The sequence below is a fragment of the Scyliorhinus canicula genome, chromosome 7 (genome assembly GCF_902713615.1).
Source record: "Scyliorhinus canicula chromosome 7, sScyCan1.1, whole genome shotgun sequence".
NCBI lineage: Eukaryota > Metazoa > Chordata > Chondrichthyes > Carcharhiniformes > Scyliorhinidae > Scyliorhinus > Scyliorhinus canicula.
Window position 1 is genome coordinate 131,959,234 of NC_052152.1, and position 26,483 is coordinate 131,985,716.

The 26,483-nt window shown below is 51.2% G+C and overlaps 1 protein-coding gene across 1 annotated transcript in view; it reads left to right on the forward strand.

Annotated features, from left to right (window-relative positions):
• apcdd1l (adenomatosis polyposis coli down-regulated 1-like) overlaps window positions 1-26,483 on the forward strand; it is a 53,777-nt gene that overhangs the window by 20,071 nt on the left and 7,223 nt on the right. Inside the window, exon 2 of the mRNA XM_038802352.1 lies at window positions 15,276-15,408. Coding sequence (XP_038658280.1) covers window positions 15,276-15,408 — 133 coding nt within the window. The remainder of the gene's footprint in view (window positions 1-15,275; window positions 15,409-26,483) is intronic.

The following is a 26,483-nucleotide window of genomic DNA, read 5'->3' on the forward strand; positions in this document are numbered from 1 at the left end:
AGAGGTTGCTTGTGCATGTTCATATTGTTATTCATTTGTTGTTTTGTACATATTTGACCTACAGTTTAATAAATCATTTATAACTTTAGCTACAACTGTTCTTGTAATATAAATCAGGCCACCCGACAAGAACATTACATGGTACCAGGGTTGGGTGGTATTAAACACTGAGAAAGCCTGTCATGAGGTCCACAGAGATTTGAAGATTTTGCAGACTGCAAGAATTTAACAACATGGAGTTGTTGAAGCCACCAATGAGTCTCAGATTTCATGGTAATGTGGACAGCATTTAATCTGTTTCTTACTGCAGTAAATTTAGGAGATCAGTCAGATTCGCTTAAGGTAGCGATGGTCCTACAGCAGCAGGGCCCGAAGCAATTGCTGCGTTCAATACGTTTAAATTTACAAACGATAAAGATAGTAAAAGTTTCAACGAAGTAATTCAAAGATTTGATGAACACTGCACCCTCAGAAAGAGTGAAATCTATGAACGCCATGTGTTTAGATCACATTTACAAAAGACAGAAGAGCCCATAGGTCATTTCATAGAACATAGAACATAGAACAGTACAGCACAGAACAGGCCCTTCGGCCCTCAATGTTGTGCCGAGCCATGATCACCCTACTCAAACCCACGTATCCACCCTATACCCATAACCCAACAACCCCCCCCCCCCCCCTTAACCTTACTTTTTTATTAGGACACTACGGGCAATTTAGCATGGCCAATCCACCTAACCCGCACATCTTTGGACTGTGGGAGGAAACCGGAGCACCCAGAGGAAACCCACGCACACAGGGGGAGGACGTGCAGACTCCACACAGACAGTGACCCAGCTGGGAATCGAACCTGGGACCCTGGAGCTGTGAAGCATTTATGCTAACCACCATGCTACCATGCTACCCTGCTGCCCCCATTTCTATGGGTAACATGGTAGCATAGCTGTTAGCATAGTTGCTTCACAGCTCCAGGGTCCCAGGTTCGATTCCCAGCTGGGTCACTGTCTGTGCGGAGTTTGCATGTTCTCCCCCTGCCTGCGTGGGTTTCCTCCGGGTGCTCCGGTTTCCTCCCACAGTCCAAAGATGTGCGGGTTAGGTGGATTGGCCATGCTAAATTGCCCTTAGTGTCCAAAAAATATTAAGTGGGGGTTTCTGGGTTACGGGGATAGGGTAGATATGTGGGCTTCAGTGGGGTGCTCCTTGTAAGGTCCGGTGCAGACTCAATGGGCCGAATGACCTCCTTCTGCACTGTAAATTCTATGAAAATTCTATGATTTCATTACTGATCTAAAGTTAGTAGTTGTGACATTATAGGAAATGTACAGATAACAAGGGGTTAATTAATGTAATGATGTAGATAACCACTAGATGGAGCTTGTTACAGAAATATATAAAGCAGTGACTCACAGATCTCTGGGAGAGAGATGGAGAGGAGAGCTAGAGACGACAGTGATGGAGAGTTCACAACAGTATTAGATAGTGTGTTGAGACTAGTGTAGTTGAGTATAGGTTGTAGATTAGAATATTGTTTACTTTAGGAGTAAGTGGTCAAGCTTAATTTAAGTAGTGTAATAAACGTTGGTTTTGTTTCTGAACATTGCTTTTGTGGTCTTTGTGAACACTACGACATCCATCCTGAGAACAAGAATCACAAAGAACACCACAGTAGTGAAATTTCTGAAGATGTAGATCTGCATGTCAATCTTATTTCCACACTACTACCAGTATCAGATGTGAAACTACGTGAGATCCAAAAAGAGACCAGGAAGAATCAAACTCTTCAAGGGGTGATGACGAATATCAACTCATACTGGCCCAGAGGTCAATGTATGGAGTTCTACAATATAAGATCTGAACTTAGTATTATTAATGGATTGGTACTTCATTTGAACACTATAGTTATATCTCAATCTCTTTGCAAGGATGTACTTAAGATCATATATGAAGGACATCTCAGGATTGAGAAGTTTAAATGGAGAGATCGTGACTCTGTTTACTGGTCAGGTATAAACCAGGATATTGACAGGATGGTCAGTTGTTGTGACACATGCCAGAGGCATCGTCTCAAGCAAACAAGAGAACCTTTGCAAACATCTGATTTACCTACGTCACCATGGCAGAAAGTAGCTAATATCTCTTTCACCTACGAAGGAAAGATTATTTAATTATCATAGATTATTTTTCAAACTATCCCGAAATGGCTCTACTGTCAAGAATAACGGCAAGCAATGTAATACAGTAGTCCCCCGTTATACCGCGCTCCGCAATACCGCGGTTCGCGATATACGGCGGGGGGGCTTATGGACCCCAACTGTCAGCTTCCCTCTCCAGATCAAAGTGAGCCGGCCGCTGAAATTGACACTGCCGGCTGATTGGAGGGAGATTCAGTGAGAGAGGAGCAGCGTTCCTGGTAAGTTTCTGTGGGTTCCCTAATATGAACTAAAGGAACTAGGTGGTGGGTTATGCAGATTCTATTCATATAGTTTAAAGGACCAGGAGAAATTGATGCTGTCAGTTTATTATAGCAATCAAACCTGCAGCCACTGCTGCATATTGGCTCTGCAACTTTTTTTTTGGACCGGAAGCATTGGATAAAACCTTCGATCAGAGTTCTGATAAGAACTTATTTTAGTTGACTGCAGAATTATTACATTATGCTACCATAAGTTAAATATAAGTTAAAGTATCTATGCATGTGCTTCCGATTGTGAGTCTACGGGGGTCTGATCTCTCCCCCCGCCCCCCCATAGACTCACAATGGGAAGCACATGCATAGATTTTTAAATAAATTTAGAAGTGCTACTTTCTTACTTTAACTTATATTTAACTTATGGTAGCATAATGTAATAATTCTGCAGTCAACTAAAGTAAGTTCTTATCAGAACTCTGATCGAAGGTTTTTGTCCAATGCTTCCGGTCCAAAAAAAAAGTTGCAGAGCCAAAAAACCCCCATCGTGGATATCCGCGGCTCGGATGCAACGCGGGTGGCTGTCTTGGACCCCAACACCCGCGTTATAACGGGGGACTACTGTACTGCATACCAAGTCAATTTTTACTAGACACAGAATTCCTCAAGTCGTTGTGAGTGACAATGGTCCTTGTTTTAGCTGTAAAGAGTGGCAACACTTCGCAGTCACGCATGCTTTCAATCACGTCACGTCAAGTCCATTGTACCCACAAGCCAATGGCAAAAGAAAAAAGAATGTACATATTGTAACGCAATTGTTGAAGAAGGCCAATCTGATCCATATCTCGCACTATTGAGTTTCAGAGCATCACCATTATCACATGGTGGATAGTCAACAGAGTTACTCATGAATAGAAGGTTGCGTACCACACTTCCATACTTGGAAAAGCAGGAGGAGAATTCAGTGGTATTGCAGGAATTGCAAAACATTAAAGCAAAACAAAAGCAGTTATATGATAGAGTGTCTGAACCTTTACCACCTCTGAGTAATGATGACATTGTGAGAGTAGAAGATTCAGGCAATTGGTCGAGAAAAGCCATTGTACTTGAAGAAGTAGCACCTCGTTCCTACAATGTACAGATAGAGGGCGGGTTGGTTTTTTAGAGAAAATAGTCGCGCAATCTTGAAAACCAGAGAAAACTTTCACAACAACGTGATGGATGACAAATCTACATCAGAATCAACGTCAGCTGCAGTGACAGATAGTTCAGCAGTTCCTGAGCATGAGAGTGACATGGAGAACATTGAATCTACAAGTTCTGAGCAGCAAGGTCAAACTTTGAGAAGATCAACCAGAGTCAGAAGAAAACCTGATCGACTCAATTTGCAGATTCAGACTATTTGTACATACTATGCTTGATGTTCTGTGTGCATATATAAAAATATATTTATATATATATTTGTTAAAATATTTTAAAACAAATGGACAGCACAGTAACACAGTGGGTAGCATTGTTGCTTCATAGCTCCCTGGTCCCAGGTTCAATTCCCCGCTTGAGTCACTGTCTGTATGGAATCTGTACGTTCTCCCCGTGTCTGCGTGGGTTTCCTCCGGGTGCTCCGGTTTCCTTCCACAAGCCCGAAAGACGTGCTTGTTAGATAATTGGGACGTTCTGAATTCTCCCTCTGTGTACCTGAACAGGCATCGGAATGTGGTGACGAGGGGATTTTCATAGTAACTTCATTGCAGTGTTAATGTAAGCCTACTTGTGACAATAAAGATTATTATATTATTTTAAAAAATTTTAAATTAATATTGTTAGACTCACAGGCTATTGATATCATACTGATGATAATGTATTAATTTATTCCGTCAAAGGAAAGGGTTGTAGTGATAGCATGGTTGTGTTGTAATTCACTAACTGACCACTAGGACTCTCATTAATATATAAGTGAATGTTAGAGTCAGGTGACCTCAGACTGACTAGAGAGCTGGAAGAGAGAGGTTGCTTGTGCATGAGAGGAAGGGGGAACAAAGAGAGGAAGGGGTAACAGAGAGAGAGAAGGGGGTAACAGAACAAGTGAGAGGGAGAACAGAAACAGATGGAGGTAACAGAGAGAGCGAGAGAAGGGGACAGAGAGAGAGGGGGAATGGAGAGAGAAAGTTGGAATGGAGAGAGAGGCTACCTCTGAGAGAGGAGTGGGAAATGAAAGAAAGGGGTGAAGAAAAAGGAGGAAGGGGTGGGGAATTAAATAGAGAGGAGGAACAGAAAGACAGACAAAGAGGCAGACAGACAGACAGGGACAGTGAGAGACTGAGAGAGACAAAGAGGAAAGGAAGCAGAGACAGAGTGGGAGAGAAAGTCGAAAGGTGTCTACATTTAATGGCTGGTTGTAGTTTGTGAAATCTTACCTTGAACGTTCTCTTTCCCAGGAGTGAGCTGAGTTCAGTTATAGGCCAGGGGCTCAAACCCCAGCACCTTCAGCCCTTTTGTTTTGAAAATACCTGTTGTCGATCAGTTTGGTGCATCAACCTGTGTTACGAAACAACACTCAGAATCTAACTGAGGAAAATGCATCGTAAAGATGAAGGATGGTCAGAAGGCCAGAGCAGAGCACTGAGAAACATCTTCCATGATCAGCTCTTCAGTCTCACCTAGACATGAGGGTCAGGCAGCTGGTCAACCTTGGCTGGCCTCACACCTGACCCCTACTCTGTCCTCACCTAGCTTCTTTTCGTAGGGGGGTATGGAGATCGATCAGTGGAGGAAGCCGTACCGAACACCTCCCTTTCCGATCGCCGGGCATTGGGGCCAACTCCTGTCCTGGCAAAGATCACAGGAATGAACAGGGGTCAGGGATCAATGATGGCTCCGATTAGCTCAGGATGATCAGCAACTCATTGGTTAATAATAATGGGGAAGGGTGTGAGGGGAGAATCCTGCTTTGTTCTTCAAATCCAAAAAAGGCAGGTGCACCCTGTGTCTGGCTCATTGCTAAGTTAAATGTCAAAAGCCATGCCCCACGCTCAGGGTTTTGTAAAGAGAAACAGACTTATATTTCTCTAATGGTTCTTACAGCTTAAACCAACTTAAATGAGTATGCCACCACCGTCACAGACTTCATCAGCAAATGTGAGGACGACCGTGTGCCAAAGAAAGAAGTACATACGTTCCCCAACCGGAAACCATGGCTCAATCGCGAGATTGACTCCCTACCGAAAGACAGATCTGAGGCGTTCAAGTTAGGCGACCCTGACCTATACAAGAAATCCAGGAACAACCTCCGCAACCCCATCCGAGATGCCAAGAGAGAATATCAGACCAAGCTAGAGTCACAGACTAGCATTACAGACTCTCGGCGGTTGTGGCAAGGCCTAAACAACATAACTGACTACATAACAAAGCGAAGCCGAGCAGTATCTCCAGAAGCAGCACAAAGCTCCCCGATAAACTCAATGTATTCTATGCTCGGTTTGAGCAGGAAAACAATGATCCATTGTTGAGTGCCCCAGCAGCCCATAACACACCCATACTCACCATCACAGCTTCCGAAATCAGATCGACCTTCCTGAAAGTGAACCCTCGGAAGGCGACGGGCCCGGACGGGATCCTTGGTCGTGCACTCGGAGCCTGTGCGAACCAGCTGGCAGATGTGTTCGTGGACATCTTTAACCTGTCCCTACTCTGCTCCGATGTCCCCACCTGCTTCAAGAAGACCACCATCGTACCGGTGCCAAAGAAGAACCAGGCAACATGCCTCAATGACTACTGTCCGGTGGACCTGACTTCAGTTGTAATGAAGTGCTTCGAGAGGTTGGTCTCTCTCCATTCCCCCTTTCTCTATCCATTGCCCCTCTCTCTCTGTCGCCGTCTCTCTCTCTCTGTTACCCCCTCCGTACTCCCAGAATGCCTTGATACACTGCAATTCGCATACTGCCACAACCGGTCCACAGCAAACGCCATTTCCCTGGCCCTACACTCATCCCTAGAGCATTTCGACAACAAGGGCTCCTACATCAGACCCCTATTTATTGATTACAGCTCCGCCTTCAACACCATAGTCCCAGCCAACCTCATATCAAAGCTCCAAAACCTAGGACTTGGCTCCTCACTCTGCAACTGGATTCTCGACTTTCTGACCCATAGGCCACAATCAGTAAGGATAAACAACAACACCTCCTCCACAATAGTCCTCAATACCGGGGCCCCACAACACTGCATACTTAGCCCCCTCCTATACTCCCTGTACACGCACGACTGCATTGCAAAATTTGGTCCAACTCCATCTACAAGTTTGCTGACGATACGACCATAGTGGGCCGCATCTCGAATAACAAGAGTCAGAATACAGGAGGGAGATAGAGAACCTAGTGGAGTGGTGCAGCGACAACAATCTCTCCCTCAATGCCAGCAAAACTAAAGAGCTGGACATTGACTTCAGGAAGCAAAGTACTGTACACACCACTGTCAGCATCAACGGGGCCGAGGTGGAGATGGTTAGCAGTTTCAAATTCCTAGCTGTACACATCTCCAAAAATCTGTCCTGGTCCACTCACGTCGACGCTACTACCAAAAAAGCCCAACAGCGCCTATTTCCTTAGGAAACAAAGGAAATTCAGCATGTCCACATTAACTCTTACCAACTTTTACAGATGCACCATAGAAAGCATCCTATCGGGCTGCATCATAGCCTGGTATGGCAACTGCTCGGTCCAGGACCGCAAGAAACTTCAGAGAATCGTGAACACAGCCCAGTCCATCACACAAACCTGCCTCCCATCGATTGACTCCATCTACACCTCCCGCTGCCTGGGGAAAGCGGGCAGCATAATCAAAGACCCCTCCCACCCAGCTTACTCACTCTTCCGACTTCTCCCATCAGGCAGGAGAAGTCTCAGCAAAAGTCTGAGAACACGCACGAGCAGACTTAATGGGGCTGTTTAGCACAGGGCTAAATTGCTGGCTTTAAAAGCAGACCAAGCAGGCCAGCAGCACGGTTCGATTCCCGTACCAGCCTCCCCGAACAGGCGCCGGAATGTGGCGACTAGGAGCTTTTCACAGGAACTTCATTTAAAGCCTACTCGTGACAATAAGCGATTTTCATTTATTTTTCTATTTCAAAAGCAGCTTCTTCCCCACTGTTACCAGGCTCCTAAACGACCCTCTTATGGACTGACCTTATTAACACTACACCCCTGTATGCTTCACCCGATGCCGGTGTTTATGTAGGGGCTTTTCACAGTAACTTCATTGAAGTCTACTTGTGACAAGGGATTATTATTATTTGTTACATTGTGTACCTTGTGTTGCCCTATTATGTATTTTTATTTTATTTCCTTTTCTTTTCATGCACTTAATGATCCGCTGAGCTGCTCGCATGAAAATACTTTTCATTGTACCTCAGTACACGTGAGAATAAACAAAATCCAATCCAGATCCAATCCAGCCTCAGTATCCCGATATGCTGCATGCCGACAAAGTACCTTTTTGAAGTGTAGACACGGTGTAGGAAACACAGCAGCCAATTAGCAATCAGGAAGTTCTGACAAACACCACTCCGATAATGACCAAGTCATCCGCTTTTTTATATAAAAACTGAAAATGCTGGAAAAATGCAGCAGGTTTGGCAACATCTGACTGAAGATCTCTAAAGAAGTGTCATACGGACCGGAAATGTTCCCTCTGTTTCTCTCTCCACAGACGCTGTCAGACCTGCTGAGATTTTCCAACATTTTCTGTTTTCATTTCAGATTTCCAGCATCCACAATATTTTGCTTTTATTAATCCAATTTTTACTTTGTTTGACAGTCATGTATTGTCCAGAAAACTGAGGAAACCTACCCTACTCTTTGTCAATTTAAATAATAATATTTTTTTTAAATAATATTTTATTGAAGTTTTCATATTTAACAAACATGAACTGAACTACAACATTGTTCAAACGTGGTACAATTGTCGTGTTAACACCACAAGAAATCAGAGATATAGGGTGCAATTCTCCAGCCTCATTGCGCTCTCGCCCAAGCGAAATGATGCCGGTGAAAAGTGGGAGAGGCAGAAAACGGAAATCATGCCAGGCGCCAAACCATTTGCGATGCAACCGGCTCGCTCCCGTAGGCAAAATCACGATTCCCCCATATCATGGCAAAAAAATAATTATCACCACTTAAGCCCTATTTCCACACAATTAACGGGAGCCACCCCATATCCAACAGACTCCCGTGATTCAGCGGCCTCCCCAGCAAGTGGTCACGCTGGCGCCGAATAGTACATCTTTTGAAAAACGGGATCAGACGTGCGCGGATCTGCCATGTCAACCCCTGGACTGTATGTTCCCGGACCAGGGGCAACCCCAGTCCCTGCCTCTCTGGCCCATCGACCACCCATAACTCCTACTGACCGTGCGGCTGAGGCTACTGCTAATAGGGAATCGGTAATCGTGGTTAAGTAAGCACTTCACCGCAAGTATCCTAGAGAAAGGGAACTGTAGTGACATGTATGACCGACTGGTAGATAGGGACGACACCGTACTGGACGCAACAAGGAGGAAATGGGAGGACGACCTGGGGATGGAGATCGGGTGGGGACTCTGGAGCGAAGCACTGCATAGGGTCAACTCCACCTCCACGTGCGCAAGGCTCAGCCTGACGCAACTAAAAGTGGTACATAGAGCCCACTTAACAAGAACCCGTATGAGTAGGTTCTTCCCGGAGGTGGAAGACAGATGTGAACGGTGCCAAAGAGGCCCGGCCAACCACGCCCACATGTTCTGGTCTTGCCCCAGACTCGTGGAGTACTGGACAGCCTTCTTCGAGGTAATGTCCAAAGTGGTGGGAGTGAGGGTGGAGCCATGCCCGATAGTGGCGGTCTTCGGGGTTTCAGAACAGCCAGATCTATTCCTGGGGAGGAGGGCGGACGCCCTTGCCTTTGCCTCCCTGATCGCCCGCCGTAGAATCCTGTTTGGCTGGCGGTCAGCAGCACCGCCCAGAGCTGCGGACTGGCTGTCCGACCTCTTGGAATCTCTCCAAATGGAGAAAATCAAATTTGCCATCCGAGGGTCGGACGACGGCTTCCACAGAACGTGGGAGCCATTCATGCAACTGTTCCGGGACCTATTTGTGGCCAATGTACAAGAGGAAGAATAGTCGGGGAAGGTAGCGGGAGGGGGGGGGGGGCTACAGGTTCGTTACGGGGGTTCGATGGCTAGCTAAGGCCCAAAACCAAACTAAATAAACATGTTGAGGGGGGGGGGGGGGGGGGGGCGCAGTTACTACTACGAAGATGCTTACCTGTAAATATGTATGTTAATTTTTGGGTGTTTGTTTTTTTTTCTTTTTTCTTTCTCCTAACAATTTGTAATTTGTTCAATATAAAATATGAAAACTGAATAAAAACATTTATAAAAAAAAAAAGGAATGCATTGCACAGTTACCTATGGTGGGAACTGTTGTTTAAACATGGCTGAAGACGTTTTACAGTCTCTCATCATGTTAAAACAGCCTCTTAATTTTATATTAAGTGAGTCAAGGAAAGTACCACTGGTCCTGGTTCTTTTATTTGTGCATGATTGCAACTATATCAATTATGTCAATGTTGTACCTGCCGAGTAGTACAAACCTGAATGTTATTTTCTGATCAAAACTAAATATGATGGCATGTCGTCATCAGTTTTATAGTCATTTTGTACTTGACATGAAATCTGCCTCAACACTCTTTGCTGTCTGAAGATTTACACTTTTTAACTTCCTTAATTTTATTGTGACAAAATGCAGCTGCAATAAAAGTGTTGATGTGATTATCCTCGAAAAAAAAAAAAAAAAAGTAAGCACTTCACACAACCCAAGTGAATCTCTGTGGGTGGGCGGGCCATGTAGTATGTGGGAGTCATTGCCTAGCATCCCAGTCACACCTTGATGCATGGACACTGTGCTTTGAACACTGTGGGAGGCAACACTACAGATACAGCAGCAAAATTTCGATCACCCAAGGGATGGGCCCCAGCAGCGAGCACATGTCCATGGCTGGGTGTATGTGGGCAGGGCATCTCGGGTGGGGGTCGCGGGCAGCTTATGTCTGCGGGGAGAGGACATGGGACCTTTGACTGCCCTGCATCGTGGAATAAAGAGCCAGAGGCGTCACTTTGCTTGTGGTGAAGGTATTTTAATGTTCCTTGTACAACTGTACACCACTGCCTCACTATTCTGATGGTGCCGCTCCACTATCCCCACCCTCTCTCGCTCACGCCCACAAAGCTTCCCAATCCCTCCCCCCGCTCCTTATCCTTCACCTAACCTTGCCCCCTCCCCCAGTGCCCTCAGTGATACTTGATGTGCTTGGCCTTCCTAGCTTTATAGCTACGTCTAGGTGTCTCCCCAGGATGGACATCTGAGTTGATGCAGCCAGCTGCTTACCCCCTTCTGTGGCTTCCGATGCCCCTGGCAGGCATCCTCTAGGGGCAGGAAGGTCCCGGCGTACTTGGCAGGGGTACGTGTACAGCCGTGCTGGCCTGTTTCGGTGCTGACTGTGAGATGTGGCCTCAGCAGAGGGGTGGAACTCGGGGGGAGCTGGAGGCCACCATCAACACTTCATAGGACGGGTCCGGATTGGTACCCAGGCCCCATCCCAATCTGTGCCCATAGGGCCCTGGGGTTCACCTTGGGATAGAGGGGCGGCTGGTTCGAGCTCCACCTGCCCCTGCATCGTCTGGCTCTGCCAGCCCTGGTGGCTCCCCGATGTCTGCGCCATCATGTCGACGCCCTCGGCGATGCTCCTCAGTGACTGGGACATCCTCTGCAGCACCTCGGCCATTCCCATCTGAGAGCGGTACATGTCCCGCAGAACCTCATCAAGGTCAGCCCGGCACTGGGTTACATCGTCCAGCGAGTCGGACATTCTGCCGAGACCCTCAACCATGGCCATCAACGACTGCTCGACGCCTTGGACACCTTCAATCATGGTGCCGACATCATGCCGTTTTCCACCACTGCAGTGTCCGCCTTGGTGCCACTCATTACCAGCGCCATCTCCTGCACCCGTAGCCTCTGGGACTCATCCAAGTGGCTATGGATTAGCTGGAGTGATGCTGACACCTCCCTCTGAATGTCCAGGTTGCTCCCTATCATCTCCATCAGCTCCGGGTACCTCTGTACCACGGGCTCAGCATCAGGCGGGGACCAAGCTGGGTCCTAGGATCCAGCAGCCCTCCGACTGCTGTCTTGCCTGGGGGGGTTCCTGCTTCCACCTGATGTACATGACACCACCTGATGTAACTGTGTGGTGTTCACTAGACTGTGCCCCAGAAGCCTGACCACTAACATTTCCCACCGAGGTGTGTGTATCTGCGCTGGTGGAGGGTGGGGATGACCACTGTACCACTACTACAGTTGCATCCTCGGAGCTCCCCTCCGAGGTGCTGTCCTCGGAGTCAGGAAAGGGGCTGCCCAGGATGGGCCGGCGCCGTTGGCTGGAGGGCCTGCGGGAGAATGGGCATGTGGTTAGTGGGAGGGATGGGTAATCAGTAAGGCAATAACAACTCACGTTTGACAGGCTCCCCCGGCTGGAGCCCGGTGGTTCCTCACCTCTACGGCGTCCGCCAGCCTCTGCGTGGGTGACCACCCTGCCCTCGGCCATGCCGGTCACCTCCAAGGCCTGCTCCTCGAAGGAGGTGAGGGTTCTTATGTATGGCACCACTCCGCCAGTCTGGGCCCTCTCCCAACGGTTATGGGAGAGCTTTTCCTGAGGAGACACAAAGAGGGCATTGTTAGCCACATGTGTGGTTCACAGTGGTGGGAAGGGGGGTGTGAAGCAAGGGCTGGAGGTCCCATGGGGGGAGGAGGGCGTTGGTGTCTACTCACTCGTGTCGGACGTTGACCTTTTATCGGCACGGAAGGCCAGTCCACTTGGTCACACTCCCCGAGCTCACAACTGGCGGCAACTCATCCCAGGCAGCACTGGCTGCCTTGTGGCTGACTCTCTGGGACCCTTGGGGGAACAGGACATTGCTCCTGGCCTCTACAGCATCTAGCAGCCTTCCCAGGTCAGCATCTCTGCTGGTCTCCTGGGAGCTGTTGTTGTGAGCTGGCTGGGGTTGGTTAAGCATGTGCCGCTCGAGCTTGTTAGCGGAGGGTGGGTGAGCGCAGTGCTGGCTAATAAGCTGGCGAGCCTTAATTTGCGCCGAGGAGCTTGTGAGGCCTCGTTAAGTGGGCCAATTAACGTTGAATTGCATTATCGGCTTTGCTGCGCGGCAATTCCCGCTTGCTATCACACTTGGAAATGTTTCCGGAGAATTGCGCCCAAAGTCTCTGTTTAACATATCATGTGACAGGGCAGCATCCGCTCGGTCCTGCACTATAGTACCTGAATGAGAACCATACTATCAAAGGAAATAAGAGCAGAAGTAGACCATTTGGCCCCTCAAGTCTTGGAAAGGTTTATAAGAGATATGATGTATAATCATCTGGAAAGGAATAATTTGATTAGGGATAGTCAAATGGTTTTGTGAAGGGTAGGTCGTGCCTCACAAACCTTATTGAGTTCTTTGAGAAGGTGACCAAACAGGTGGATGAGGGTAAAGCAGTTGATGTGGTGTATATGGATTTCAGTAAAGCGTTTGAAAAGGTTCGCCACGGTGGGCTATTGCAGAAAATACGGAGGCATGGGATTCAGGGTGATTTAGCAGTTTGGATCAGAAATTGGCTAGCTGGAAGAAGACAAAGGGTGGTGGTTGATGGGAAATGTTCAGACTGGAGTCCAGTTACTAGTGGTGTACCACAAGGATCTGTTTTGGGGCCACTGCTGTTTGTCATTTTTATAAATGACCTGGAGGAGGGCGTGGACGCATGGGTGAGTAAATTTGCAGATGACACTAAAGTCGGTGGAGTTGTGGACAGTGCGGAAGGATGTTACAAGTTACAGAGGGACATAGATAAGCTGCAGCGCTGGGCTGAAAGGTGGCAAATGGAGTTTAATGCAGAAAAGTGTGAGGTGATTCATTTTGGAAGGAATAACAGGAATACTGGTCTAATGGGAAGATTCTTGGTAGTGTGGATGAACAGAGAGATCTCGGTGTCCATGTACATAGATCCCTGAAAGTTGCCACCCAGGTTGAGAGGGTTGTTAAGAAGGCGTACGGTGTGTTAGCTTTTATTGGTAGAGGGATTGAGTTTCGGAGCCATGAGGTCATGTTGCAGCTGTACAAAACTCTGGTGCGGCCGCATTTGGAGTATTGCGTGCAGTTCTGGTCGCCGCATTATAGGAAGGATGTGGAAGCATTGGAAAAGATGCAGAGGAGATTTACCAGGGTGTTGCCTGGTATGGAGGGAAGATCTTATGAGGGAAGGCTGAGGGACTTGAGGCTGTTTTCGTTAGAGAGAAGAAGGTTAAGAGGTGACTTAATTGAGGCATACAAGATAATCGGAGGACTAGATAGGGTGGACAGTGAGAGCCTTTTTCCTCGGATGGTGATGTCTAGCACGAGGGGACATAGCTTTACATTGAGGGGAGATAGATATAGGACAGATGTCAGAGGTAGTTTCTTTACTCAGAGAGTATTAAGGGCATGGAATGCCCTGCCTGCAACAGACTCACCAACACTAAGGGCATTTAAATGGTCATTAGATAGACATATGGACGATAAGGGAATAGTTTAGATGGGCTTTCGAGTGGTTTCACAGGTCGGCGCAACATCGACGGCGGAAGGGCCTGTACTGCGCTGTAATGTTCTATGTTCAAGCCATTTAATAAGATATGGTCGCTTTGATTGTGGCCTTAACTCCACTTTCCTGTCTATCCCTTGTAATCATTGATTCCCTTGAAATCTGTCTGTCTCAACATTGAATATATTCAATGATGACCTCCACTGCTCTCTGGGGAAGAAAATTCCACTAACAACCTTCTGAGAGAAGAAATTCTTCCTCCTCTCCCTCTAAATGGGAGATGCCTTATTTTTAAACTGTGCTCCCTAGTTTCCCCCCGAGAGGAAGCATCCCCTCAGTATCCACTCTGTTAAAGTCTCCTCAGAATATTATACATTTCAGTCAGATCACATCTCATTCTTCTAAACTCAAACCCATTTAGGCCCAACCTGCTCAACCTTTCCTCATAGACAACTCATTCATCCCAAGAACCAGCCCAGTGAAGCTCCTCCGAATGGCTTCCAGTTCAAATATATCCTTCCTTAAATAAGGAGACCAAAACTGTACTCAGTTCTCCAGGTGCAGTCTCACCAATATCTTGTTCAGCTGTAGCAAGACTTCGCTGCTTTTATATTCCATTTTTTTGCAATAATGGACAACATTCCAGTTGTCTTCCTAATTACTTGCTCCACCTAAATTTTGGTGATTCATTTACAGGGACACTAAGACCCCTCTGTATTGCAGTGAGAAGTCTAACAACACCAGGTTAAAGTCCAACAGGTTTGTTTCAAACACTAGCTTTCGGAGCACTGCTCCTTCATTCACCTGAGGAAGGAGCAGTGCTCCGAAAGCTAGTGTTTGAAACAAACCTGTTGGACTTTAACCTGGTGTTGTAAGGCTTCTTACTGTGCTCACCCCAGTCCAACACTGGCACCTCCAACTCTGTACTGCAGCATTCTGCAATCTCGCTCCAATTAAATCATGTTCTGCTTTTGTACTCTTCCTGCTAAAATGGATAACCTCACATTTTCCCACGGTATTCCCCATCTGCTGAATTTTAGTCCACTTGCTTACCCTAGCTATATCCCTTTGCAGACTCAGATTATGTACTCAAGTCTCTGAGGTGGGATTCCGAGACAGGATAGCTATACCCAGTGGGCCATGGCTGACATTTTATTTTCAAGCTGGTGCCTGAGTATTGCTCTCAGAAGGTTTCTTCTCTTTGATCCTAGGGCTGCTGAGTGCTGAGGCAGCGAAGCTACACTGGGAACCTCCGTGCCTGCACCAACTGCGACACCTACAGGATGCATCCAGGATTACAATTGTCTTTCCACCCAGGCTGGAGGGGCAGTGGATTTCCACACGGTAAGATAGAAAGCAGCTGGGTGGGAAACAGATGAGTGTACATGGAGTGCTGATATAGAATTCACCTGCATTCACATTGCACTGAATAAAAGCTAATATATTCCATCAGCTGTTTCTAATTTAGAAAGGATGCCAATTCCACACGGTCATTTTCAAAATAAATTGTCCCTGAAAGTATTTGTCGACACCGAAAGATACCGTTGATCCTTGATCACACTGTGGAGACAGAAAGGTACTTGTCGGCACATTTAAAATAAATATATCCCATATTCAATGTGAAATGTGGGGGGGAGTCAGGGTGTGACTTGGGGAGTCGGGATGTGACATGGGGGGGAGTCGGGGTGTGACATGGGGGGGAGTCGGGATGTGACATGGGGGGGAGTCGGGATGTGACATGGGGGGGAGTCGGGGTGTGACATGGGGGGGAGTCGGGGTGTGACATGGGGGGGAGTCGGGGTGTGACATGGGGGGGAGTCGGGGTGTGACATGGGGGGAGTCGGGGTGTGACATGGGGGGGAGTCGGGGTGTGACATGGGGGGGAGTCGGGGTGTGACATGGGGGGGAGTCGGGGTGTGACATGGGGGGGAGTCGGGGTGTGACATGGGGGGGAGTCGGGGTGTGACATGGGGGGGAGTCGGGGTGTGACATGGGGGGGAGTCGGGGTGTGACATGGGGGGGAGTCGGGGTGTGACATGGGGGGGAGTCGGGGTGTGACATGGGGGGGGAGTCAGGGTGTGACATGGGGGGGGAGTCAGGGTGTGATATTGGGGGAGTCAGGGTGTGATATTGGGGGAGTCAGGGTGTGACATGGAGGGGGTAGTCAGGGTGTGACATGGGGGGGAGTCAGGGTGTGATATTGGGGGAGTCCGGGTGTGATATTGGGGGAGTCAGGGTGTGACATGGAGGGGGTAGTCAGGGTGTGACATGGAGGGGGTAGTCAGGGTGTGACATGGGGGGGAGTCAGGGTGTGATATTGGGGGAGTCAGGGTGTGATATTGGGGGAGTCAGGGTGTGATATTGGGGGAGTCAGGGTGTGACATGGGGGGGAGTCAGGGTGTGACATGGGGGGAAGTCAGGGTGTGATATTGGGGGAGTCAGGGTGTGATATTGGGGGAGTCAGGGTGTGATATTGGGGGAGTCAGGGTGTGATATTGGGGGAGTCAGGGTGTGACGTGGGGGGAGTCAGGGTGTGATATTGGGGGAGTCAGGGTGTGACATGGGGGGGAGTCAGGGTGTGACATTGGGGGGGAGTCAGGGTGTGACATGGGGGGGAGTCAGGGTGTGACATTGGGGGGGAGTCAGGGTGTGACGTGGGGGGAGTCAGGGTGTGACGTGGGGGGAGTCAGGGTGTGACATGGGGGGAGTCAGGATGTGACATGGGGGGAGTCAGGATGTGACGTGGGGGAGTCAGGGTGTGATGTGGGGGGAGTCAGGGTGTGATATTGGGGGGAGTCAGGGTGTGACATTGGGGGAGTCAGGGTGCGACATGGAGGAGTCAGGGTGTGACATTGGGGGAGTCAGGGTGTGACATGGAGGAGTCAGGGTGTGACGTGGGGGGAGTCAGGGTGTGACATTGGGGGAGTCAGGGTGTGATGTGGGGGGAGTCAGGGTGTGATATTGGGGGAGTCAGGGTGCGACATGGGGGAGTCAGGGTGTGATATTGGGGGAGTCAGGGTGTGACGTGGGGGGAGTCAGGGTGTGACATGGAGGAGTCAGGGTGTGACATTGGGGGAGTCAGGGTGTGACATGGAGGAGTCAGGGTGTGACGTGGGGGGAGTCAGGGTGTGACATTGGGGGAGTCAGGGTGTGATGTGGGGGGAGTCAGGGTGTGATATTGGGGGGAGTCAGGGTGCGACATGGGGGAGTCAGGGTGTGATATTGGGGGAGTCAGGGTGTGACATGGGGGGGAGTCAGGGTGTGACGTGGGGGAGTCAGGGTGTGATATTGGGGGGAGTCAGGGTGCGACATGGGGAGTCAGGGTGTGATATTGGGGGAGTCAGGGTGTGACATGGGGGGAGTCAGGGTGTGACATGGAGGAGTCAGGGTGTGACATGGGGGGAGTCAGGGTGTGACGTGGGGAGAGTCAGGGTGTGACGTGGGGGGAGTCAGGGTGTGACGTGGGGGGAGTCAGGGTGTGACGTGGGGGGAGTCAGGGTGTGACATTGGGGGAGTCAGGGTGTGATGTGGGGGGAGTCAGGGTGTGACGTGGGGGGAGTCAGGGTGTGACGTGGGGGGAGTCAGGGTGTGACGTGGGGGGAGTCAGGGTGTGATATTGGGGGGAGTCAGGGTGTGACATGGGGGAGTCAGGGTGTGACGTGGGGGAGAGTCAGGGTGTGACGTGGGGGGAGTCAGGGTGTGACGTGGGGGGAGTCAGGGTGTGATATTGGGGGAGTCAGGGTGTGATATTGGGGGAGTCAGGGTGTGACATGGGGGGGAGTCAGGGTGTGACATTGGGGGGGAGTCAGGGTGTGACGTGGGGGGGAGTCAGGGTGTGATATTGGGGGAGTCAGGGTGTGACGTGGGGGGAGTCAGGGTGTGACATGGGGGGGAGTCAGGGTGTGACGTGGGGGGAGTCAGGGTGTGACGTGGGGGGGAGTCAGGGTGTGACATGGGGGGGAGTCAGGGTGTGACGTGGGGGGAGTCAGGGTGTGACATGGGGGGAGTCAGGATGTGACATGGGGGGAGTCAGGATGTGACGTGGGGGAGTCAGGGTGTGACATGGAGGAGTCAGGGTGTGACATGGGGGGAGTCAGGGTGTGACATGGGGGGGAGTCAGGGTGTGATATTGGGGGAGTCAGGGTGTGACATGGGGGGAGTCAGGGTGTGACATGGAGGAGTCAGGGTGTGACATGGGGGGAGTCAGGGTGTGACGTGGGGGGAGTCAGGTTGTGACGTGGGGGGGAGTCAGGGTGTGACATGGAGGAGTCAGGGTGTGACGTGGGGGGAGTCAGGGTGTGACATTGGGGGAGTCAGGGTGTGATGTGGGGGGAGTCAGGGTGTGATATTGGGGGGAGTCAGGGTGTGACATGGGGGGAGTCAGGGTGTGACATGGAGGAGTCAGGGTGTGACGTGGGGGGAGTCAGGGTGTGACATTGGGGGAGTCAGGGTGTGATGTGGGGGGAGTCAGGGTGTGATATTGGGGGGAGTCAGGGTGCGACATGGGGGAGTCAGGGTGTGATATTGGGGGAGTCAGGGTGTGACATGGGGGGAGTCAGGGTGTGACATGGAGGAGTCAGGGTGTGACATGGGGGGAGTCAGGGTGTGACATTGGGGGAGTCAGGGTGTGATGTGGGGGGAGTCAGGGTGTGATATTGGGGGGAGTCAGGGTGTGACATGGGGGGAGTCAGGGTGCGACATGGGGGAGTCAGGGTGTGATATTGGGGGAGTCAGGGTGTGACATTGGGGGAGTCAGGGTGTGACATTGGGGGAGTCAGGGTGTGACATGGGGGGGAGTCAGGGTGTGACGTGGGGGGAGTCAGGGTGTGACGTGGGGGGGAGTCAGGGTGTGACATGGGGGGAGTCAGGGTGTGACGTGGGGGGGAGTCAGGGTGTGATATTGGGGGAGTCAGGGTGTGACATGGGGGGAGAGTCAGGGTGTGACATGGGGGAGTCAGGGTGTGACATTGGGGGAGTCAGGGTGTGACATTGGGGGAGTCAGGGTGTGACGTAGGGGGAGTCAGGGTGTGACATTGGGGGGAGTCAGGGTGTGACATGGGGGAGTCAGGGTGTGATATTGGGGGGAGTCAGGGTGTGACATGGGGGAGTCAGGGTGTGATGTTGGAGGGAGTCAGGGTGTGATATTGGGGGAGTCAGGGTGTGACGTGGGGGGAGTCAGGGTGTGATATTGGAGGGAGTGAGGGTGGGTTGTAGTCAGGGTGTGATATTGGGGGAGTCAGGGTATGACATGGGGGGGAGTCAGGGTGTGACATGGGGGGGAGTCAGGGTGTGACATGGGGGGGGAGTCAGGGTGTGACATGGGGGGGAGTCAGGGTGTGACATGGGGGGGAGTCAGGGTGTGACGTGGGGGGGAGTCAGGGTGTGACATTGGGGGAGTCAGGGTGTGATATTGGGGGAGTCAGGGTGTGACATGGGGGGGAGTCAGGGTGTGACATGGGGGGGAGTCAGGGTGTGACGTGGGGGGGAGTCAGGGTGTGACGTGGGGGGGAGTCAGGGTGTGACATGGGGGGAGTCAGGGAGTGACGTGGGGGGGAGTCAGGGTGTGACATGGGGGAGTCAGGGTGTGACATGGGGGGGAGTCAGGGTGTGACATGGGGGAGTCAGGGTGTGACATTGGGGGAGTCAGGGTGTGACATGGGGGGGAGTCAGGGTGTGACGTGGGGGGGAGTCAGGGTGTGACGTGGGGGAGTCAGGGTGTGACGTGGGGGAGTCAGGGTGTGACGTGGGGGAAGTCAGGGTGTGACGTGGGGGGGAGACAGGGTGTGATGTGGGGGGGAGTCAGGGTGTGACGTGGGGGGGAGTCAGGGTGTGACGTGGCGGAGTCAGGGTGTGACATTGGGGGAGTCAGGGTGTGACGTGGGGGAAGTCAGGGTGTGACATGGAGGAGTCAGGTTGTATTGTTGGAGGGAGTGAGGGTGGGTTGTAGTCAGGGTGTGACATTGGGGGAGTCAGGGTATGATATTGGGGGACTCAGGGTGTGACGTGGGGGGAGTCAGGGTGTGACGTAGGGGGAATCAGGGTGCGACATGGGGGGGAGTCAGGGTGTGACGTGGGGGGGAGTCAGGGTGTGACGTGGGGGAGTCAGGGTGTGACATTGGGGGAGTCAGGGTTTGACGTGGGGAAGTCAGGGTGTGACATGGAGGAGTCAGGTTGTGATGTTGGTGGGAGTCAGGGTGGGTTGTAGTCAGGGTGTGATATTGGGGGAGTCAGGGTGTGATATTGGGGGAGTCAGGGTGTGACGTGGGGGAGTCAGGGTGTGACATTGGGGGAGTGTCAGGGTGAGACGTGGAGGGGTAGTCAGGGTGTGACATGGAGGAGTCAGTTTGTATTGTTGGAGGGAGTGAGGGTGGGTTGTAGTCAGGGTGTGACATTGGGGGAGTCAGGGTATGATATTGGGGGACTCAGGGTGTGACGTGGGGGGAGCCAGGGTGTGACGTAGGGGGAATCAGGGTGTGACGTGGGGGGGGAGTCAGGGTGTGACGTGGGGGGGAGTCAGGGTGTGACGTGGGGGGGAGTCAGGGTGTGACATTGGGGGAGTCAGGGTTTGACGTGGGGAAGTCAGGGTGTGACATGGAGGAGTCAGGTTGTGATGTTGGTGGGAGTCAGGGTGGGTTGTAGTCAGGGTGTGATATTGGGGGAGTCAGGGTGTGATATTGGGGGAGTCAGGGTGTGACGTGGGGGGAGTCAGGGTGTGACATTGGGGGAGTGTCAGGGTGAGACGTGGAGGGGTAGTCAGGGTGTGACGTGGGAGTCAGGGTGTGACGTGGGGGGGGGAGTAAGGGTGTGACATGGAGGAGTCAGGTTGTGATGTTGGAGGGAGTGAGGGTGGGTTGTTGTCAGGGTGTGACATGGGGGGGTAGTCAAGGGGTGACATGGGGGAGTCAGGGTGTGACTTTGGGGGGAGTCAGAATAGGGAGGAGTCCCGTGCTCAATCTAAGTGAAATTCTGAGCCCATCTCATCTGACCCAACTCTTGAAAAGGCTACAATCCACTTTGGTTCCCTGACTTGTAATTCAGTCAAAATTCCCAACCCCGAGCATCAATCCACTGACTCCTTTTTGGAACGTGGATTTATGTTGATTTTGAGTGTGGACAGTCTGAAGCTCAGCTATGGTTCATCCCAAAGCTGAATTAACATCTGACATTGTGGATGGTAAAACAGGAGATTGTGGAATGATTTGATTGAGGTGTTTAAAATTCTGCAGGGTTTGCACAGAGTAGATGTGATCACACGATGAAGGGTGCACATTAAAGGAACATTAATCTAAGGGGGCACTGAGGGTGTAAAGAGCATAGAATGCACTCTGGGTGGGGGACTTCAATGTCCATCACTAAGAGTGGCTGGGTTGTACCACTACAGACTGAGCTGGCAGGGTCCTAAAGGAGGTAGCTGTGAGACTGGGACTGCAGCAGGTGGTGAAGGAACCAACAAGATGGTAAAACATACTTGACCTCATCCTCACCAACCTGCCTGCTGGAAATGCATCTGTCCATGACAGTATCGATAGAAGTGACCACCGCACGATCCTTGTGGAGACAAAGTCCCATCTTCACATTGAGGATACCCTCCATCATGTTGTGTGGCACTACCACCATTCTAAATCGGATAGACTTCGAACAGATCTAGCAACTCAAGACTGGGCATCCATGAGGCGCTATGGTCCATCAGCAGCAGCTGAATAATATTCAACCACAATCTGCAACCTCATGGCCCGGCATATCCCCCACTTTACCATTACCACCAAGCTAGGGGATCAACTCTGGTTTAATGAAGAGTGCAGGAGAGCCAGGAGCAACATCAGGCATACCAAAAAATGAGGTGTCAACCTGGTGAAGCTACAACACAGAACTACTTGTGTGCCAAACGATATAAGCAGCAAGTAATAGACAGAGCTGAGCAATTCCACAACAAGCACATTAGATCTAAACTCTGCAGTAGGGCAGCACGGTAGCACAGTGGTTAGCACTGTTGCTTCACAGCTCCAGGGTCCCAGGTTCGATTCCTGGCTTGGATCACTGTCTGTGCGGAGTTTGCACATTCTCCCCATGGCTCCCCAAAAGCTCCGGGTGCTACAGTTTCCTCCCACAGTCCAAAGATGTGCAGGTTAGGTGGATTGGCCATGCTAAATTGCCCTCAGTGTCCAAAAAAAACGGTTGGATGGTGTTACTGGGTTAAGGGGATGGGGTGGAGGTGTGGGTTTCGGTAAGGTGCTCTTTCCAAGTGCCAGTGCAGACTCGATGGGCCGAATGGCCTCCGTCTGCACTATAAATTCTTTTTTTTTTTAAATAGTTTTCATTGGAATTTTTTACAGAAAATATAACACCAAGTATAGCAAAAAGCAGTAATATGCAACTAACAGCCCCATAACACCCACAATTCCCCCCATACCGTAACATCACATGTATCACATTTCCCCCCCCCCCCCCCCCCCCCCCCCCAACACCCCCGGGTTGCTGCTGCTACTGTCCCAGTATCCTATCGTTGAGCCAGAAAGTCGAGGAAAGGTTGCCACCGTTTAAAGAACCCTTGCACCGATCCTCTCAGGGCGAATTTAACCTTCTCAAGCTTAATGAAGCCCGCCATGTCATTGATCCAGGTCTCCATGCTTGGGGGCCTCGCGTCCTTCCACTGTAGCAAAATCCTTCGCCGGGCTACTAGGGACGCAAAGGCCAGCACACCGGCCTCTTTTGCCTCCTGCACTCCCGGCTCTACCCCAACCCCAAAGATCGCAAGTCCCCATCCTGGCTTGACCCTGGATCCCACCACCCTTGACACCGTCCTCGCCACCCCCTTCCAGAACTCCTCCAATGCCGGGCATGCCCAGAACATATGGGCATGGTTCGCTGGACTCCCCGAGCACCTGGCACACCTATCTTCACCCCCAAAGAACCTACTCATCCTCGTCCCAGTCATGTGGGCCCTATGCAGCACCTTGAATTGGATGAGGCTAAGCCGCACACACGAGGAGGAAAATTTACCCTCTCCAGGGCATCAGCCCATGTCCCGTCTTCGATCTGTTCCCCAAGTTCCCCCTCCCACTTCGTTTTCAGCTCCTCTACTGACGCCTCTTCCACCTCCTGCATAAGCTTGTAGATATCAGATATCTTCCCCTCCCCGACCCAGACCCCCGAGAGCACCCTGTCACTCACCCCCTTCGCGGGGAGCGCAGGGAATCCCTCCACCTGCCGTCTAGCAAATGCCTTTACCTGCAGATATCTAAACATGTTTCCCGGCGGGAGCCCAAATTTCTCCTCCAACTCCCCCAGGCCCGCAAACCTTCCGTCGATAAACAGGTCCCTCAGCTGTCTAATGCCCGCTCTATACCATCCCCGAAATCCCCCATCCATGTTCCCCGGGACGAACCTATGGTTCCCCCTTAACGGAGCCTCCATCGAGCCCCCCACTTCTCCCCTATGTCGCCTCCACTGCCCCCAAATCTTGAGGGTAGCCGCCACCACCGGACTCGTGGTATACCTCGTGGGAGGGAGCAGCCACGGCGCCGTTACCAGGGCCCCCAGGCTTGTATCCCCACAGGACGCTCTCTCCATCCGTTTCCATGCTGCCCCCTCCCTCTCCATCACCCACTTACGCACCATCGACACGTTGGCCGCCCAGTAGTACCCCGAGAGGTTGGGCAACGCCAGCCCCCCCCTATCCCTACTCCGCTCCAAGAAGACCCTCTTCCCCCTCGGGGTGCTTGCACTATAAATTCTATTATTCTATGAGTCCTGCCACATCCAACCTTGAATGGTAGTGGACAATGAAACAACTCACTGGAGGAGGCTCCACAAATATCCCCATCCTCAATGATGGAGGAGCCCAGCACATATGCGCAAAAGACAAGACTGAAACATTCGCAACAACCTTCAGCAAGAAGTGCCAAGTGGATGATTCATCTCCCCCAGTTTGTCCTGTGCACAAAAACAGGACAAATCCAACCCAACCAATTACAGCCCTACTGGCCTACTCTCAATCACGGACGGCATGGTAGCACAGTGGTTAGCACTGCTGCCTCACAGCTCCAGGGTTCAATTCCGGCCTCGGGTGACTGTATGTGTGGAGTTTGCACGTCCTCCCCCTGTCTGCATGAGTTCCCTTTGGGTGCCCCAGTTTCCTCCCACAGACCAAAAATGTGCAGGTTACGTGGATTGGCCATGCTAAATTGCCCTTAGTGTGCAAAATGTTAGTTGGTGTTACTGGATTACGGGATAGGGTGGAGACTTGGGCTTAAGTAGGATGCTCTTTCCAAGGGCTAGTACAGACTCGATGGGCCAAATGGCCTCCTTCTTCACTGTAAATTCTACGATTCTATAAATGATGGCAGGAGTCATCAACAGTGCTACCAAGCGGCACTTACTCAGCAATAACCTGCTCACGGACGCTCAGTTTAGATTCCACCAGGGTCACTCAGCTCCTGACCTCATTACAGCCTTGATTCAAACAGGGACAAAAGAACTCAATTCCACAGGTGAGGTGAGAGTGGCTGCCCTTGACATCAAAACACCATTTGACCCAGTATGGCATCAAGGAGCTCTAGCCAAACTGGAGTCAATGGGAATCAGGGGAAAACTCTCCGCTGATTGGAGTCACACCTGGCAAAAAGAAAGATGGTTGAAAGTAACTGCAGGAGTTCCCTAGGGTTGTCCTAGGCCCAACCATCATCAGCTGCTTCATTAATGACCTCCCTTTCATCATAAGGCAGACGTGGGATAGTTCACTGATTACTGCACTATGCCCACCATTTATGACTCCTCAGACATTGAAGCAGTCCATGCCCAAATGTAGCAAGACTTGGACAAGTCTTGTCAAGTAACATGGCAAGTAACACTCACATCACACAAGTGCCAGGCAATGACCATCTTCAATGAGAAAAAAACTAACCATCACCCTTTGACTTTCAATGACATTACCATCGTTGAATCCTCCTCTATAAATATCCTGGGGATTACCATTGACCATAAACTGAACTGGACTAGCCATATTAATACTGTGGCTACAAGAGCCCATCAGAGGCTAGGAATCCTGCAGTGAGTAACTCACCTCCTGACTCTCCAAAGACTGTCCACCATCTACAAGGCAAAGGTCAGGAGTGTGAGAATGCTCCCTACTTGTCTGGATGAGTGCAGCTCCAACAGCACTCAAGAGGCTCAACACTCACAGCGCCGAGGACCTGGGTTTGACTCCTGCCCCAGGTCACTGCCCATGTGGAGTTTGCACTTTCTCCCCGCAACCAAAAAAAATGCGCAGGTTAGGTGGATTGCCCACCCTAAATTGCCCCTTAATTGAACAAAAGGGGGCGGAATTCTCCCCCCCCCCCCCCCCCCCCCACGCTGGGTGGGAGAATCGCCGGGGCGCCGAGCGAGTCCCGCCATGCCGCCCCGGCACCCGCACGCGATTCTCCCACCCCCCCAAACCGGCGCGGCGAGATTCACGGCTGACCGCTGGGAGAATCGCTGCTTGCCATTTGTAACGGGCGAGTGGCGATTCTCCAGCTCGGATGGGCCGAGCGGCCTGCCCAACACGACAGGTTCCCGCCGGCGCCGTCCAGACCCGGTCGCTGCCGCCCTGAACAGCACGGGAATGCTGGGAGGGCGGCCTGTGGGAGCAGGAGGGGGGTTCTTGCACCGGGCGGGGGGGAGGCTCAAAAGAGGTCTGGCCCGCGATCGGAGCCCACCGATCGGCGGTCCGGCGTCTCTGAAGGAGGACCTCCTTTCCTCCGCCGCCTTGCAAGATCCATCCGATTTCTTCTTGACGGGGCGGCCGCGGGGAGGACGGCAACCGCGCATGCGCGGGTTGGCGCCGGCCAACATGCACATGCGCGGGTGACGTCATTTACGCGGCGCCGCTTTTACACGCGCCAAGGCCCAGCACGCGTAAATGACGCGGCGCCGCTCCTAGCCCCCCAAGGGTGGGAGAATAGGGGGCTGGGAGCGGCCTCCGACGCAGGAGTGAAACACTCCGGTTTTCACTCTGGCGTCGGGACTTAGTCTCCCGATGGGAGAATTGCGCCCAGCGAATTGGGTACTCTAAATTTATTAAAAACACGAAAAATATTTTTTTTAAAGAGTCTCAACACTATCCAAGACAAAGCAACCCATTTGATTGGTACCCATTTTGCAAACATTTAATCTCTCCACCACCAACAATCAGTGGCAGCCGTGTGTACCATCTACAAGATGCACTGCAGGAACTCATCAAGGTTCCTTAGGCAAAACCTTCCAAACCCATGACCACTGACATCTCGAAGGACAAGGGCAGCAGGTATCTGGGAATGCCACCACCAGGTCAATCACCATCCTGACTTGGAAATATATCGCCGTTTCGTCACTGTCACTGGGGAAAAATCTTGGAACTCCCTCCCATACAGCACAGTGGGTGTACCTACACCACAGAGACC